A 17,346-nucleotide genomic window follows, 5' to 3' on the forward strand; every position below is an offset into this window, starting at 1 on the left:
CTCTTCCGCGGCGGACTTCACGCACACAAGGGTCAGGCTGTATTTACTGAACGTTTCCTTCACGCAACTTCTCCGTTTTATAACAAAGCCTTCTCTTTCGTCTTAGTCTTTTGAAGAGTGTATTAAAAAGGGGACACGGCCAGCTTCAGACGTTCAGTGTATTTACAAAGCTGCTGTTCCATCTCTTAAGGGACAAACCCAAACATGTGTCTGTTTTTAAGCAGAGAACCACTCCCATGTTACACTGTTGGCAAAAGCAGAGGAGTCGCTGCTGAGGAGAGAAGCAGGTGAAGATTTTCCGGCACCTTTTCTGGATGGACAACGATACTATGAACAGGTTGTGCTTTCCCTCTTTTACGTAAATATTATAAAGCAGACAATTTTCAACATCTTTTCAGTGAAAAAAGAGACACCTTAAAAAACCTACAAGAGGTGCCCTATGCCTGTTTTTATCCCATTAAAATCACCAGGTGTTCCCCCTAAATAAGATTTTCCTACACTTTCCCCAAGCATCTAGGGAGGTCTTCCCTCCCAGGTCTCCTTAGGACCAGATAAGTAAGCAGCAGCCTATCCTTATAGTTAGCTTCCAAGCCAGGTTGGGTTTTTGGGCAGCTGACTGACCAAATACAACACACTTTGTTTTCAGTTACAGTGATCGTGAGCCCTGCCCAATACACAGCTTTCTATCTTTGTTCCCCACCTAAGAACTGGAACTTGTTGAAACGTATTATCTTCAAGATTTCTGTCCCTGCCCACTTTGGCTAAAATTGGTCATCCAAGTCTTTGAAAGTAAATGCTCGGGGAACAGTGCAAGACTGGCTGGCAGGTGAACTTAAACCTCATCTTCCTGTGAAAATTACAACTTAGTTCAGGAAGATAGAAAAGAATGTAGTACAAACACTAAGTCAGGTATTTTCCAGTGTGACATGCATGGATTCAGTACTGTTTACAGTGCAGCAGTGGTACAGTGTAAATCAGTCTCACGGTTTGCAGCAGGAACAGAATTAACTCGCTCAGGCTTTCTCGGCCCTGTCCTTAATGTTTTCATTAATTAATTACCTGAGACTAACTCCATGGAGCAGAATGAACAGACTCCTGCCTTTTTCTTGACAAGCTGGCTTGGATGTCCATGATAGATATTGCTGTACATCCCTAAATTTATTGTTTGAACAGGTTTTAATTTTCAGATTTTTAAATGTATGTCTGTACTGCCTAAAAATGCATGTGCTCATAGCACTGCACTTTTAGATACTAGAAAAAAAAACCACTTCCTAATCACAGCCCTATGTCTCCTTCATATAGCACTAAATTCTCAGCAAAGGTGAGATTAAATGTGCCTCCTGTACTTCTTTTTCTGATATTCATGACAGCTACTTGTAAAAAGGAATTGGTTTTTTTTTTTTCCAGAGTTCTTTAAAAATACAATGCCCACACAGTCATAGTGGATAAGCTTCCAAGTCAATTAATAGTTTAGACAATAGCTTGGACAGTATTAACAGGGGCCGATCATTGTGAGGACATGTGACTGACTGTTGAGCTGTTACTTGGTTCTAAGCTTTTTTTTTAATCAAAACACACAGAAAATTTGAAGTAAAAATGTAGAGAAGAACACTTTAATTTCAAGATTGTTTTTACTTAGTGTTTATGTGTAAAAATATTTTAGTTAGGACACCAGGCTCAGTTAACTGTTATATTGCAGTTGTTTAACTGTATTTTTAAGTGTAGTTTCTTCTTTCACTTAATGCAGAAGCAAGTACTCTCTGAGATTCATTCTTAGGAGTGAAAGTATCTCTGTTGTTGCAGGTGATACCTCCATAAGAAATGTGGGGCAGACAGCTGAGTCCATTAAAGTTTTCAGACATCTGTTTTATTAGTTTTGTGAAACCAATCCTTAGCTGAGATGTAAAAGCAGACTCTTAAACCCTCGAGGTGTAAGAACAGCTGACCTAAGTTAAAGGATGTCAGATAGATGGGGCAGGCCCTCTGAATTACGTCAAACTAAAAAGATGGTGGTTTGGGGGAGGGGAGAAAGTTTGTCAGAATGGCTTTTGTTTACCCAACTTCCTTGTGGTTGTTGACTTACTCCATCTCTGTTTTCTGCCAGTTCTATGGTTGCAATTGTTTGGTTTTTTTTCATGAGAGAAATACTCCAGGTTGGAAAATAGTAAGGGTGTACATATCATAGAGTTATTGTTTGTTTTCTCTTTCCCAGGGGTTGTATGAAGAAGCATTAAAGCAATTTGAAAAAATTAAAGATACAGATTTTCAAGCAATGTATCAGCTTGGTGTAATGTATTATGATGGACTTGGCACTAAAAAAGACCCTGTGAGTAATTTAGCTGCACACTTTTTATTTTTCTTCTAATATTAGCTGATAATTACTAAGAGCTCTTTGTAAACATGATTACTTAGTTTAAAATTAACAGCCTTTTCATTTAGAATTAGTTTCATAAAGTGCAGCTGTTTACAGAGTATCATTAAAGAGCGAAGGCTCTGGGTTGAGGAAGTTCTCAAAAATGGCTATAATAAAATAGGTGTATCTGAAAAATACATTAATTTTTATTTAAAAATTAAATTCCAAGGGCTTGGTTGGACTTCATGTAGAAACTATGTTTAAAAATTGCTTTAAATTTTTTACTTTTTAATGAGCAATTAATGTAGATGAAAATAAAGTGAGTGAAAATGGAAATCAAACAATTATATTTCAAAGCGTAAGATCTCTGGCACAAAGATTTTTTAAGGTACTTTCTATTCTTTTAGCATGGATACCAGAGATTATTATTCTTCTGCCAATTGTTGACAGTAATATTTTTAAATTTGACAAAGGAGGTAATAATATTTTAAAATTAGACACGTGAAAAATTCCATCTGCAAGAATTTTAAGAACTCAAACTGAAGAATTATATTACAAAAAAGGAAGGCAAAGGAATGATTTGCTACAATAAGAAGAGTTAATTTGTTGGTGAAGATGATCTTAAAAAGTGGCATGAGGAAAGAATACAAGCATTAGGAATAAAAGGGTAGATTATAAGACAAAAGGCCAAAAAAATGAACTGAAGAGTATATTAACTAATGAGACTCCTGTCTGGTGCTTGCAGCATTGCCAGCAGAACTGAAAATATGGGGTTTAGAGGTGGTTCATTTTTTCTGTATGCCTGCATAATTACCACATTTGTTTACTTGCAAATAAACATTTTAGTGAAGTTTCTTTCTTTCTTGTATATTACAATATGAACGCTGAACAAAAGAAAAACCTTTTATAAAGGACTGTTTCTAGTGTATTTAAACAGGGTGTCCATGCTAAATCCTAACAGTGTAAATCTTATTTCTAAAGTACTTCTGAGGCCCAGTTGCTCATATGCAATGTTCTCCATCTGCTTATTTAATATGATTAGGTTTTGTCCTTTATGAATCTAAGGTATTTTAAATGCAGGGACTTGAAAGTGTACTTTGCCTTCTTGTTGAGGTTGTTTTATGATTTCAGATACATTATGCAATATTAAAAAGTTATCAGAATTCTGAAATTGAAAATGTTACAAGTGTAGGATGTGACATTCATTTATGTAAGCAAAATAATATTTTTGAGAAAATTTTTAACAGTGAAGAAGAGTAATATATTATCTGATGAACATTTATGAGGAAATGTTTCATACTAAAAATATGGTGGGATCAAAAATTTAGGGGCTGTCTAGTAACCAAAGATCGGTTCTGCTTTGGTATGACACGGTTTTCCAGGCTGTCCTGCCAGTCTGTCCAGCCTTTCTTCCAAGAGAAAAAAATTGCCTGTCTTGCAGAAGTTACTGCATTCTCAGGTTATGTATTTCATCCTCTTCATGGTCTGAACATAATAACTTAAATGGCTCAATTTTAGGAAAAGGGAGTGGAATACATGAATAAAATACTCAGCTCTGATTCCCCAGAAGCAAGTCACTTGAAGTTTGCAGCTGCATACAATCTTGGCAGGGCATATTATGAAGGATGTGGTGTTAAACATTCAACCGAAGAGGCTGAAAGGTAAGGGCGGTCAGTGATTTTCCTGAAAAATTTTAAGATTGTGTGTTACTTAAACTTTGTTGTCCCCATTTCTTAGGTTATGGCTTACTGCTGCAGACCATGGAAATCCAAAAGCAAGTGTAAAGGCCCAGAGTACTTTAGGAATGCTTTATTCTATGCCAATTCTAAAAGATCTGAAGAAGGTAAAGCCCACGTGTACCTTTTGAAATAAAAATGAAGCACGATTAATTTTTAATTTAACAGAAATTTTACAGTGGTATATTTGACTCTGAAAGTTGTATTTTGAGTAGTTAAGACATTATCATCCGTTTAAGCCTATGTGAACAGATGGCCAGAATCCCTCATTTTGACTCACTTGACACTGCTAGCCAAGATTTTTTTTTTTAAGTGAGAGTATCAGAAAGAATGACAGACAGAAGTTTTGTCAGCTTTGGTAACCTTCAGAAATCAAGCAGGTAACACTGATTGACAGCTCTGACATTAAATGAAGCAGGTTTAAAAGCCTTACAAGGATTCTTCTTTCTTTTATGTATAAACACTTCTTACAGGATGGTTGGTGTAAAAGCTTTTATGGAAACAGTATACAAGAAAACAGCTAAGTAAATATGTACTCCAGCTTTGTGCCTCTTGTTTAGGCCTTTTTCTGGCATTCAAAAGCATGTGACAATGGAAATCTGGAATCACAGGGAGCACTTGGCATTATGTATCTCTACGGACAAGGTATACGTCGCAACACTAAAGCTGCTTTGGAGCATTTGAGAAAAGCAACACAGCTTGGAAACATCTATGCTCAAGGCCATCTTGTGGAATATTACTACACTAGAAAATTTTACTCAAAGGCTGCTGCACTAGCCAAAAGGTAATTTTTATTTTTCATTCGGGTTCTTCATGCAAGACCACATAAAACAGATATAAATGATTAATAAGATAATGATCTTGTCTTTCGAACCCAAGAAATGCTTGAGATAATGAATTGCAAAATTCATCTTTAACAACAGAATAGCTAGTGACAAAATTAATATTATAAGGTTCTCAGTTACTCAGTATGACTGAACTTCTGATCCTGTTAAGGAAAACAGCCTTGAACTAGAATCCAAAGCAGATGTCCATATGCAATCCTGCCTTCCTTGTCCACTATCTCCTCTAGGCTCCTGCCTTCACCATTCCCTTTAGTCCCCATGGTATCACGGTATCAAAGAACCCCCAGGTTGGAAGGGATCTCAGTGATCAGGTCGTCCAACCTCTCTTGGCAAAAGCACAGTCTAGACATGATGACCCGGCACCCTGTCCAGCTGAATCTTAAAAGTGTACAAGGCCAGTGAATCCACCACTTCCCTTTACCTGCTTTTCCACCTTTGGTATGCTTCTCTCTTGGTTTTGAGTGGGCTCAGAAACTTGCAGTTAAGCCAAGAGTGTCTCTTGCTCCACCTACTTTCCTTGTCTTTAAAGGTGATGAACAAACAGTTCATTGTGCTTCCAGGAGAGCATTCTTGAAGAATTCCCAGCACTCACTAGTTCCTTTATTCTCTGTGGAAGCTTCCTATGGAGACCCTCCCAACTGTGCTGTGAGCTGAAGTTTTACTATTCTGAAATCTAAAACCTTTGTCCTAGTACTAACACTCAGAGTGCTCAGCAGGATCCCAGATCCTCAATGCACCCAAGGCTGTCACTCACTGAGGAACTACAAAGCAGGTTTTCTTGGTTTGCAAGTAGCAAGTCAAGCAGTGCCTCATTCCTGATTGGCACATCTGACATTTGTTTGAGGCAGTAGTACTCTACTGCTCCATTCCAGGAACTTCATGGATGTCCTGGGACTTGCTGTATTGTTCTTGCGTCTAATGCCTGGGTAGTTCAAGTCACCCATAAGATCCAGATTCTGTTTCCCGAAACTTACTTAAGTGACCCATATATTGTCTCATTGGAGGTCACTAACAGATGCTTAGTGTAAGATCTCTCTTGAGATGATCCCTCTGATCCTGGCCTAGAGGCATTCATTTAGGCTTCCAAAATTACCATAGTTAATTGCCATTAACTTCTACACGTTCAAGGTTCTCCTTAACTCAGCACATGACTCTTCCTCTTTTTCTGCCTTTACAAAACAGCCTCTCCATCCATCACGATCCTCCTGTTGTGTGAGTTGTTCCACCATGTGTCAGTTATTCCTATGATTATGTGACTTTGAGTGGGTGCAGAGCTCCAGTTCCTCCTGTTTGGTCCCCAGGCTGTGTGCATTGTACACATACACTTGGGGTGGTTGTCTTCTGGTCCTCATCCTGGGAAGCAGCTAAGGAACATTTGTTGCTGCTCTGGTTGGCCTGGCTTATTCTCCAGTTGGTTGCAATGGCACAAGTGCAACCACTTTGGGTCTAGAGTGCCCTCAAATCCTCCAGTTTAAAGCTCGCCTCAGCAGGTTGGCCAGCCTGCTGCCAAAGATTCCTTTGCCTCTTCTAGACAGGTGGATCCTATCCCTCCTTAACAGGCTATAGTCATCAAAGAATGTCCCATCATCATAAAAGCCAAGACAGTTGTGACCAGCACCAGCCACAAAGCCAGAAGTTGATTTGTATTATATGTGTGGTTTTGGCATGCCTTCTTCCTCCCACTGGTAAAAGGGAACTGGAAGGAAAGGTAACTTGGCACCAGTACTTGCCAGCACCCCAGGGCTTTGTAGTCTCTGATTTGGTGGTGTCATTCGTGCCCACATGAAAGAGTCGCAAAGGATCTGTGTGTGCTCTGGACAAGTTGTGGCACCCTCTCAGCAACATCTCAGACCTCAGCTCCTGGACAGCCACACACCCCTCCTGAGTCCCCGTCAGGCTGAGAGATGGTGCCTCAGTGCCCCTTCACATAAAGTTACTCACTCTTGAGTGCTTACTTCTTTTTGTGGTTTGTGCTGCTGGTAGAGTTTCTCCTTGCAGACCTTGCTCCTGGGTGTCTACAGTGATTAAAGCTTCATGTATGCTTTAGGTTGTAGTGCTGGAGGGTGGGGAGGAAAGCAGTCCTGCTTTTGCATGTCACTGGGCTCCAAGGTGCCTAATTCTCTGTGGTGTCCACCACAGGAGTATGATTTTGAAACCACTTACCTATTTCCATCTTCATCTCAGCACCTCTAATACTGCAAACAGTCTTCCACTCTCCACCTCCTCCATCTTAATGTCATTTCTACTCACTGTCTCCCACCCCATAACTCCCTTGCTCTGCAGTTTGGTCCAGTTCCTGTGTCCTTTACAGGAAATGCAAGCATTGACACAGCTAAAATTATGTGTAAAGAAGCATATAATTACTGTTTGGTATCTAGAAAGGATATGGGGCTTGGGGGTATCTGTTTTAAGGCAACAGAAAGAAATCAATTCTCACATAGGTATAGCATTTTCTAATATTATAGTGATGATACTAGATAATTATAGCTTGATAGTTAAAACAACATTGACTTTGTCCCTCTGATTCTTAAAATAGTTCTTAAAAAACATGCTGAAATTAAGATGACAGAAAACATGCAGAAGAAAGGAAATAATTGAGCTGAGACAGTGATAAGTGGTTTTCCTAACAGAGTTTTATAACCAGGGACTCTCAAGTATGTCCAAGATTTTCAGATTACTATGATTTGCCAATATCCTTGTAAGAACTGGAAATTTTAGAATCACAGGATCAGAGAATCGTGGAATGATTTGGGTTGGCCCTTTGAAGATCCTCTAGTTCCAGCCCCCTTGCTGTGGGCAGGGACATCTTCCACTACATGAGGTTGCTCGCTCAAATACATGAAATAAGAGCTTTGCCTTTCTTCCACATATAATTTCCATAAAATAATAGGAACAATTAGTGTAAAATATATATGTTGCCTTTTGTAGCTAGCATAACTATAGTGAAAGTGACTTCAAAGTTGTATACTTGTTTGCTGTTTAATATCACAATATTCAAATAAGTCTAACTTAAAATCAAATACAAAATATAAAAATCCTCATAAGATGCTGAGTACTTGTAAATTTCATCTTATTTTGGATAATAATGTAAATGGAAAGGAGGCATTGTCAAAGTCATATATGGTCAACTTTAATTATTGCTTGAACTAGCATTATCTAACATAATGCTCTAAATTCCACAACAGGGCTACAAAAAATGATGACATCAACAAGCAAGCCAAGATATCTGATTGTCATCCAACATACATAGCCAAGGGGGCTGCTATGGCTGCTTTCTACTTGGCTAGATGCCTCCAGCTTGGCCGAGGCATAGAGAAAGACCAGAATGTTGCTGAGAAATACTATTCTAAAGTAAGTTGAGAAAGTCTTATAGTGTAGTTTATATCTCATGGAGTGATACCTTAGATCTGAGTCTCTAAACTTGCTATTTCATTAAGGATTCCAACACTGTTAAAAAAAAATCTTTGCAAGAAAATGTAGAGTGATAGAAGTGTACTAAAAACTACTGAAAACAGCCTTGAAAGAATGCTGTCTGCCCACTTGCTTAAGCAAGCAATATAACCAACAACAACAACAAAATAATCTATGGTAATCACCACAGCAAAGAGCTTGGTAACTTGCAGGATAAATTAGCTAAACAATTTGAATAATTTTATCCCAAATCAATTTGCTTTCTTTCATTCTCTCACAACTGAAAAATAATAACTTTTCCATATACCTTAGATTCTGTAACAATTACAACCTTTATTAATGATACTTTAATTGGCCATAACGGGTTCTCATGCTTTTTTTTATATTTACATTTTCAGTGATAGCTGAGGATCTACTGCTTTCTCTGTTCAATATATATGGGGGGGAAAAAAAATCAGTCACACTTTTTTCAAAGTTCCAAATTTGGAGTAAGATTAAGGGAAATAAGCTTGAGGAAAAATATTAATAATGGTCTCTAGAAGATTAATCTGTTGAGTAATATCAGTGATGCCTAAAGGCATCAAGGCAAGGTGATTTATACCAGCTGAAGGGAATGTAGCAAGTTGGCATCTGTGCTTCAGAGAGACTCTATGGTTTCTGTGCATGTAGTGGCCATTTATTTCTGCAAGTAGAATACTTTTATGTCCATCTTGGTGCAATCTAAATGAATGGATAGTTATGTAAATGATAAATTATCAAACAATTTTTGTGGCTCCTTACTCAGGGAAGTCACTGATAGAAAAGGCTTAGCAAAGAAGGTGATCTGAATACAGACATTTTAAATATTTTGTTCTCCCACTGTGAAAAGTGTTACAGAGGATAGGATAAGAAAGAAAATAAGCTGAGGTATTATGACCATTGTAGCCAGTATTCCTAGTTAAGTCATCAAAGAAGTCCATCAGGATTAAATTGCTGCATGGCTTTGTGGGAGTGTAATCCTTCCCACTGTCTTCTAAAGTCTAATAAAACTGCCACAACTGAAAGAAGACTACAACTTTCACTCATTATTCACTTGCTGTACATCTGAGACTGATCTAGGAATGTCACTAAAGTCTTGGTATAAAGAGAGAATTCCTATGGACGGGTGTCAGGCATCTCTAAATCAGTAGCAGAAGAGAAGCAACGAAGTAAGCAAGGAAGCTCCCTGAAACAGTAACTTTAAAAGAGTTGTGGGGGTGTTCAGGTTTTTTTTGTACCTGGAAAATTCCCATGGTAACTGTACAATTACTTAAAATCATATTTGTTTTCATTAACTGCTCAGCTGTGGTTTTGGCCTACCATTCTTAGACCCAGTCAGTTTTGTAAGAAATGAGAAAGAGAAGATGGGCATCCCTAAGAGTCCTGAAATAGATGATGGAAGCAAATGAAACTCATCCAGTCTGTAAGCAGATTTATTTTTCCATCTGTGGTGCTGCACATGCCATGCCAACACACAGAACTAAAAAAAATAAACCCAAGACTAAGACTATAGTCAAGCATGCTAATTTTAAACACTAAATTTTTTTTATAATGTGGCATCAGAAAAAGGATTCAAAGCCAAATATGTTAACTCTTCAATATTTTAGCAAGTTGACTGTCTCAGGTAGCTTTGTTGACACTTAAAGAATTATTAATGTCATATTGATAACATAGAATTTTATTGTAGCTATAAACTAGAACTGTGATATTCTTTGTTTTCAAAGGCATGCTATCTGGATCTTGCTGTTGCTTCTCACCTTCAATTGGCAGCTAACCTTGGGACAATTTAGTGTTTCCTTTACCTGTGACTGGTATCTATTTCCTACAATAAACCATTATTAGTCTCCAGCAATTATAGACTGTTCTTACTGCTTGCTTTTCAACTTTCTAGAAAGTATTATTTAAAGCAATTCACTGATTCATTTTATCTAAAATAAAAGAGACAGTAAAAAGCTCACACTCTAACTCAGATGAAACCAAAACAGATTTTTTAAAAATTGTATTGAAGACTTCAAAGTTTATTAAGGACATTTCACTGGGACAGATGTATTCTCTTCATGTCTTACTGCTACATAGCACATAAATCAAACCAAAACCAAATAAAAATGGCTGTTTCCTTTCTGCATATATGTTTAAATTTTAATATTCTGAAAAGCTTGAACCCCATCTTGCCTCATTTTCACATACAGCCCACTCACAGGCCATGGCCATTTTTAAAGCTTAATTTGTTAGTGGTGCTTATACTTTCTTCCACATACGCTCTAAAGCATCTAGGTGTACTTAAGTGTCTTTATATATTTTACTTTTGGATCGCAGAGACTCAAAGTTGGAAACTGGTAGAACACCAAGCGTTACAATTCAAACCATGCCAGCTTCTAAAACTAGAAAATAGTCCTTACAGAACTGTGGGGAAAAAAGCCCCAAACATTAGTGTGGAAATACTGAATATATGTCCTCAATATGAGGCCTATTTTCCTCAATCCTTCATACTGCATTCACACTGCCTCTGTTTGTATTAGAAATAGTTGGAAACCTTTTGGCTAGGAGTATGTATGTCTGAGCAATGTCCTGCTGGATCTTTTATCAAAAGATACTTTGATTAACCACTAGGAAGAATTACTGATTGCTATGGTAAGCTTGCACATTTCTAAAGGCCTGTTTACTTATGAAACTTTGTAAGTGCAGAATTTGCCTTGCTTCTTAGGACTGTGCCACGACCTGAAAACTTTTCTGAAACTGTTGGAACAGAAAGCTAGATGTTACTAAAAATTTTGATTTAAATACAGCATATACAGAGTGTATGTACCTTACAATAGAGCCAGTCATAACTGCAAGTAGTTTCTCTAAGAGCACAACTGTACCAAAGTGAGAAGACAGTAGTGAGTGTCACCTAGGGATTTTTGATGATGTTTAATTATTTATATGTGCATTAACACAATATTTACATATTTTTACATAAATTTAAAAAAAAAACAACCACTGAAGACAGTTTTCTTTCCTTGTATAAAATAAGGGAAAGATTTGAAGGTTATTTGAAATTGGGGCATTTGAATAAAACAGCCCTGAATAATATCAGGGAAGTTATCAGAATGGTTTAATTAGATGTCTACTTGATCATTCATAGAAGCAATTCATAAGCACTAATCTCTGAACTAACATTTAACACAGGCATTCTGTTAGGACATACTGGTTTACAATACATAATTTTGACACAGACTTCAAAGCAATGTAGATATTTCTTATTAAACTAGTGCTGTCAAACTCATTGATCAGTTGTCGGTACAGCCTCATTATCAAGTACTGCAATCCAGTTGTGATATTTATTGCTTACAAATGCTTCAAACTACAGAAAATCTTTGGTAAAACCAAAATTGATAAAATTTTCACAATAGCTTTACATGTAGTATTGCACGACAAGGCTTTTTCAATACACAAGAAAAAAAAAGGAATGCTCAGACCCTCAGTGAGGAGATTAGAACTGTACAACATTCATTAGTTTACCACTATAAGCAAAATTTCTTTCCATAAATGTTTAAAATATCTTCTGGTTTCTTTCAGCATATATGAACATCTATTTTTCAATCTATGTTTGAAACAGAGGAGTAGTCAAATAGAACAATTTAAATAAAAATTGGCAGCTATACAGCATTTTTTTGTCTACCCTACGACAGCATCAGATCTTTTCAAGTCTGTTTACTTCACAAAAAACTCAAGAGGAAAGAAAAATGCTAAAAATAATCATAGTCCTCAGCCCTCTATGGAAAAGAGGAAAATAAGTTTCATGTCTATTCTTGAACATAGACATTTCTCTAGTGGTCCAATTGTGCAGGTTCAAACCTAAGTGGCATTAAGCTGCTCTAAATGAGCTCTCAGCTCAGGACACAGTTCAGTTAGCAGCAGTTCCAGCAAAACCTGAAAAACAGAAAAGAGTTAAGATGATGCTGGTGCCAACCAAATGAGAATTTGTTCCTTTTTGTCATTTTTAGAAAATCACAGGTAACAGGATTATATTGATTATATTCATCATTCATGCAACTACTTTTCTTTCATTCAAATGTCAGCACATGCCCTACAGATAACATGGGAAATGTCTTAAAGCTGAAACGAGGCAAGCATTAAGGGCAGCAGCTTTGAGATGGGGATTTCCCACCCAGTATAAACTGGTGCTGTTCTGTCAAACGCTCCATAGCATCATAAGCAAGCACCAGGGCATGCACCTTCTCTCCAGTGCTGGGGCAGCACTGTGTGACAGGCTGCTGTCTGGAACGTGCCAGAAGAGACTGACTGACTGTGAAGATGTTATACTTAGATCCAGGTGCATATTCCAACGAGTGCCAACAGTTGAGGAGTGGAACTTTTGGAGGCCTGCCATGTCCTAACTGTGAGCCAGTACTGGAGCTCTCTGTCTCTAAGATTCCCCAAGGTATGTTTATTTTTCTAAGCTGTATGAAGACATTAGTTTGTACCTTATGAAGTCAGGCACATTGGATGTGGTAAAGGATCTCTTTTAGACCAAAGCAATGCTGCTGTTAAACAGCCTTTTATTATTCAAGCTTAGTCAAGTGATCAAGCCTAGAACATCTGACTTTTTTTAATAACAAATCTCTGCAAAAACACACTCCCTAGGCTTTAATACTGAGTGAGTAGAGCTCAGTAACTAACAGGATTATGAAGTTGAAAAGCTACTTTTCTGGTTACTCACATAAAGTAGATGCTTATTAGCCTTCCTCTCCTGCAATGCATTGAACACTTTCACTACACCATGACGGGCATTTTGTTGTCCAACAAGATTCTGCAGAGTATCTGCAAACAAACATTACTTCAGTTTATGTTGTTTCACTCAGGCTAGGCAAAACCTCCAGCCAGAATCACAGAATCATCATTCTACTACCCAAAATCACAATCATCAAGTTTGGAAGAGACCTTCAAGATCATCTAGTTCAACCATAAAGACCCATAAAGGAGGGGAAACAAAGTCCCTGCACTTCATTGGCCCTTGGCTACAAGATACACAGTCCCTACTCAGCAACCTTTTAAAAACACAACTTGAAAAGATACCCATATTCTCAAGTTACCCAACAGATAATAGCGTGTGCATCTCAGTGACAATGTTTTAAGTGTTTTAACATGATATAACAAATGCCTTTTCAGTAGTTCACCTCACTGAGTCAAGTCTCATCTCACACATCATTAAACCATTCACTTAAATACACCTTCAGCCAAAGACACAATTTCTACAACGTTTAAAACTAATTTAGCACTTGAATTGCCTCTCAAATCTTCACAGAGAACACTTCCCACAAGTAGGCAGTTAAGAAAATTCTAAGTCAGTTATTTACATTTTGGATTAAATTAGAGAATAAATAGTGATTCAGTGCTCCATCATTAATCTAAGGTGCATTCAGCTATGTCCTGACATATGGCTCCAAGCTCAAAAACAAACAAAAAATCAAACAAAACTGCAAACCATCTATGAAAGGCTATTTAGGTAAGTAGGTGAGTATATAACACAGGGAGTAAATGGAGGGTTGTTTACACATCAAGTGGCAAGTATTTTGCATGCATACCTACTCCTTTTTTACAGTAAAATTTGATTAAACTACCTAAGGCATGGGGTTATATGAGATACCTCAGTGAAGCCATAAAATAGCTCGCTCTCTTCAGCTGGAGCAGAGAAAAAGCATTCAAGCTATGTTTAAGTGCATTTCCAAGTGCTAAAAGTAATGATTTTGGATCTTTTTGGTTAGGTGCCTTTGGGTTTCCATGATCTCTGAAGGGTCAGAAATATGTGACTGGACTTCCTGTCCTGTGAGTGGGACAGGAGGGAGCATCTCAGAATGGTGCCCCAGAAATGCGCTGGCTGAAGAGGAAGCTGCCTAGGCTTGGGAGATAAGGGTAGGCAAAGGAAGGTACGGAAAAACCCATTCCATCTAGGATCTTCTTCTGCCCGGGCTGCAGGTCACTCTAACGTTCAGTGCCCTGAGACCTCTTACCAGAAACAGACAACAACACACAGCACTGACAGCGTGGGTAGATCCCTCTCTCTCCAACTTTGAAACATAACAGGAAGAAGTAATTGGGGTGGTGGCACTCTCCCTATTTGGCAAGTAGTTCCAAGTGGCAGAGCCACATATATGCTCACAGAGAACCAGCAGAGAGAATCAACTGAGGTTCCTTGATGAATATTATACAGGGAGATAGAGAAATTTTAATTTTGCATCCACCAGTAATATCTTAATGCATGCCTTTTATCAGACAGGCAGGAGAGGCAAAGACTAAGGCCAAAATCATCCTTATTTATGCAAATAACCATAATTTAGAACTCTACAGGAAAATAATGTGATTAACCAGTTTCTTTACTAGTTATTAAATCTGTCTTTAAGCAGAATCAAAGTGATCTCACCTGGAATGTTTTCAAGTAGTTTTTGCTGTGCTCTCTGTTTTGTCTCCTGCTTTTGTTCATCGCTTTTGGCTCTCGGTGGTGGAGCTAACTTTCCGTTTGGCCAAAAAGCATCTCGAAACACACCAATGTAGTAAACAAGCATTGGTTCACTGAACATCCAGTGTACAGTGTCACGGATTTGCCTGTAAAGAAGTGTAGAAGGGAGCCCATCGGAGCTAGTCTTTCATGTTTTATGCAGGTTTACTCTTTTTACTCCTCAAAGTAGTGGAAGAGATGTTATTTTTCATGTAATTATGCCAATATAGCTGGGTTGATTTCATTGGCATCACAGCAGGTCATATTCAGCTCTGGGTGCTCTAGGATCTAGGTCACTCCAGATACCTGACTTAGACCTGGAAAAGGCTGCTTTTCAATGTAATCCACAAACATGCATTACAAATTACAAGTACTACATTGAAATGTGCGTCAAAACTACATTTCAAGGATGGGCAGTACAAAGGCTTCACCAGGAAAAGACATGAAAATCAGGTAACTAATTGTTGCAAACTCCAAACTAGTTGCCTGCAGAGATGTGCCTGCTAGGATAAAAACAGACAGTTTTGATAGAAGCACAGTAAGTTCCTTCACAGATGGCAAAGCACATTACTGAAGGGATTACAAATGGAGATAGCAGCCTCCTCCTGTGGCTTCACTACTCACTGTAGCCTTCAGCACCATGAGTCTGAGGTAGAGAGCAGGCTCCAGTCAGTACTGCTGAACTGGGCCATAAAGCCAAATCCCATAAAATCAATAAATACAAAGTCAACCTACACGTAAAAAGCCACATAGGAACTTTGCATGCAAGCTATGCTCACACATTCTTTCCCTCTCTGTCGTCCTTCAGGCATTTTCCAGTTACCAGCAGGGTATGAACAAACGAACCAATCAATTTAAAACTCAGCGAGTGGATACTGTCTGAGACCAGTCCAATTTACTGCTACATAACATACATAAGAGGCTTTAAAAGCCATACTGGCATGTGTAAATTTAGTTACTGACTGGATGAAGAACAGTCTGTTATGCTGGCAGAATACTTCTAAAGATCGTTTCTGACCAGTGATACAGCTTTCCACATGAAGGTGTGTACAGACAGGTGTGCTGACTTCATAGCCTCATGCAGGCCTCACTTGGCAACATGAAGATAATTCACATATCTATGTTTTCTCTAATAAACATAACATCTTAGCAAATTCAGCTGTGGAAAACAAATGCAGATTACCATATCCAACAAGATATCCAGATTATTTTTTAACAGTTCTGCTCTCAGTTTTTTTTTCCATAGAATGATGATGAAGGTTCAGTTAAAGCAACAGCTACTTACTTGTTGATAGTTCTTCCAAAAGTGACTTGTACTAGTGCAATTAATGTTTTTCTGACCCACTTGAACACTAGAACAATGAAAAAATGATAAAAAATAATGACCAAGAAGTTAATAACATTACAGAACCCATGATTACGTGCAAAACCTTCCCCCTACCTCCCACCAAACCAAACCCAAACAACCCACCCCTGGAGTAAACACATGGTTATAACCCTTTCTAAGATTCCAGTAATTGTACAGAGGTTCCATTTTTCTTGATTGCATTCCTTGTACTGTTTGCTGTATGGTTTTTAATTCTTCCAGATTACATAAACATACATATACTATGCATTCTAGGTTATACTGTAAATTTTTACATGTAAGAATATTTCAAGTTTATTGAGCCATACAACTACTCAAAACCCTTTTTCTACTACAAAAAAACAAATGCCCTCAAACTTCACACCTTTTTCATACCTATTTAGTATAAAGTACTCATGGCAGCACCATTAAAATTTTGAAAACATTTTCACTCAAACCAAGCAGTCAGCTTTCCATTACAAATAAAGGAAACAAATGTGAGTGCTTCCTAATAATTACTGGTTAATCTTTCTTTCATGCTGTTCACCATCACAATAAAGTCTATATTTGGAAGATACATCTGCCATTTTTGGAAGGTGCCACATTTTGTAATAGTTACCCTGTAAATAATTTTACAGAGCATCATGTGTGGCTGCACATTCAAAAAGAAACAAAAATAGTTTTCTTTATTAAAATCATATATAATTCACTTAAAATTGATATTAAATTCATTTTAATAAGTCATTAAAGAGACATGTTCTATAATAAAGCCATCTTTCCTTCCCCAGAATTCATACAATCTAATGAACAGCTTATTTACAAAAAGCATACTACTGTCCTTTTCTCCTTTTTTCCAATTTTTTTCATGAAAAATTTAAAAATATTAAATGCAAATGATCTCCCCTGCCAGTTACATTTTTTTTCCCATTTTATATTGGAATTTCACTTTTGAATGAAAGCTCCAAAGTTGTGAACTACTGAGGAATAGCTTGCTTCCCAGCAAACTGGCCATATAGATTGCAAGAATGTTTCCACTTATTGAAACAGCAAAAATATCCGAATTAAGAAGTGTCCCACAGAGCCAATAGATCCCAACAGCAACTGAGCAGGTTTACAGCTTACTTCCTCTCAGTTCAAAAATCTCTCCAAACAGCAGGAAA

General features: G+C 37.7%; 2 protein-coding genes across 2 annotated transcripts in view; one reads left to right on the plus strand and one right to left on the minus strand.

Moving 5' to 3' along the window:
* Positions 1-10,215, plus strand: part of LRP2BP (LRP2 binding protein) — a 14,872-nt gene extending 4,657 nt beyond the window's left edge. The window contains exons 3-9 of the mRNA XM_017744302.1: positions 225-337; positions 2,213-2,326; positions 3,872-4,014; positions 4,091-4,196; positions 4,650-4,873; positions 8,120-8,285; positions 10,088-10,215. Of these exons, the coding sequence (XP_017599791.1) occupies positions 225-337; positions 2,213-2,326; positions 3,872-4,014; positions 4,091-4,196; positions 4,650-4,873; positions 8,120-8,285; positions 10,088-10,153 (932 nt within the window). The 3' untranslated portion in view covers positions 10,154-10,215. The remainder of the gene's footprint in view (positions 1-224; positions 338-2,212; positions 2,327-3,871; positions 4,015-4,090; positions 4,197-4,649; positions 4,874-8,119; positions 8,286-10,087) is intronic.
* Positions 10,216-11,243: 1,028 nt separating this feature from the next.
* The window catches only part of SNX25 (sorting nexin 25), a 70,295-nt gene continuing 64,192 nt past the window's right edge, over positions 11,244-17,346 (minus strand). The window contains exons 14-18 of the mRNA XM_017744304.1: positions 17,309-17,345; positions 16,127-16,193; positions 14,767-14,948; positions 13,066-13,166; positions 11,244-12,275 (exon numbers count right to left, since the gene is read on the minus strand). Of these exons, the coding sequence (XP_017599793.1) occupies positions 12,201-12,275; positions 13,066-13,166; positions 14,767-14,948; positions 16,127-16,193; positions 17,309-17,345 (462 nt within the window). The 3' untranslated portion in view covers positions 11,244-12,200. The remainder of the gene's footprint in view (positions 12,276-13,065; positions 13,167-14,766; positions 14,949-16,126; positions 16,194-17,308; position 17,346) is intronic.

The sequence above is a fragment of the Corvus brachyrhynchos genome, unplaced genomic scaffold (assembly GCF_000691975.1).
Source record: "Corvus brachyrhynchos isolate BGI_N302 unplaced genomic scaffold, ASM69197v1 scaffold17, whole genome shotgun sequence".
In the NCBI taxonomy this organism is placed as follows: domain Eukaryota; kingdom Metazoa; phylum Chordata; class Aves; order Passeriformes; family Corvidae; genus Corvus; species Corvus brachyrhynchos.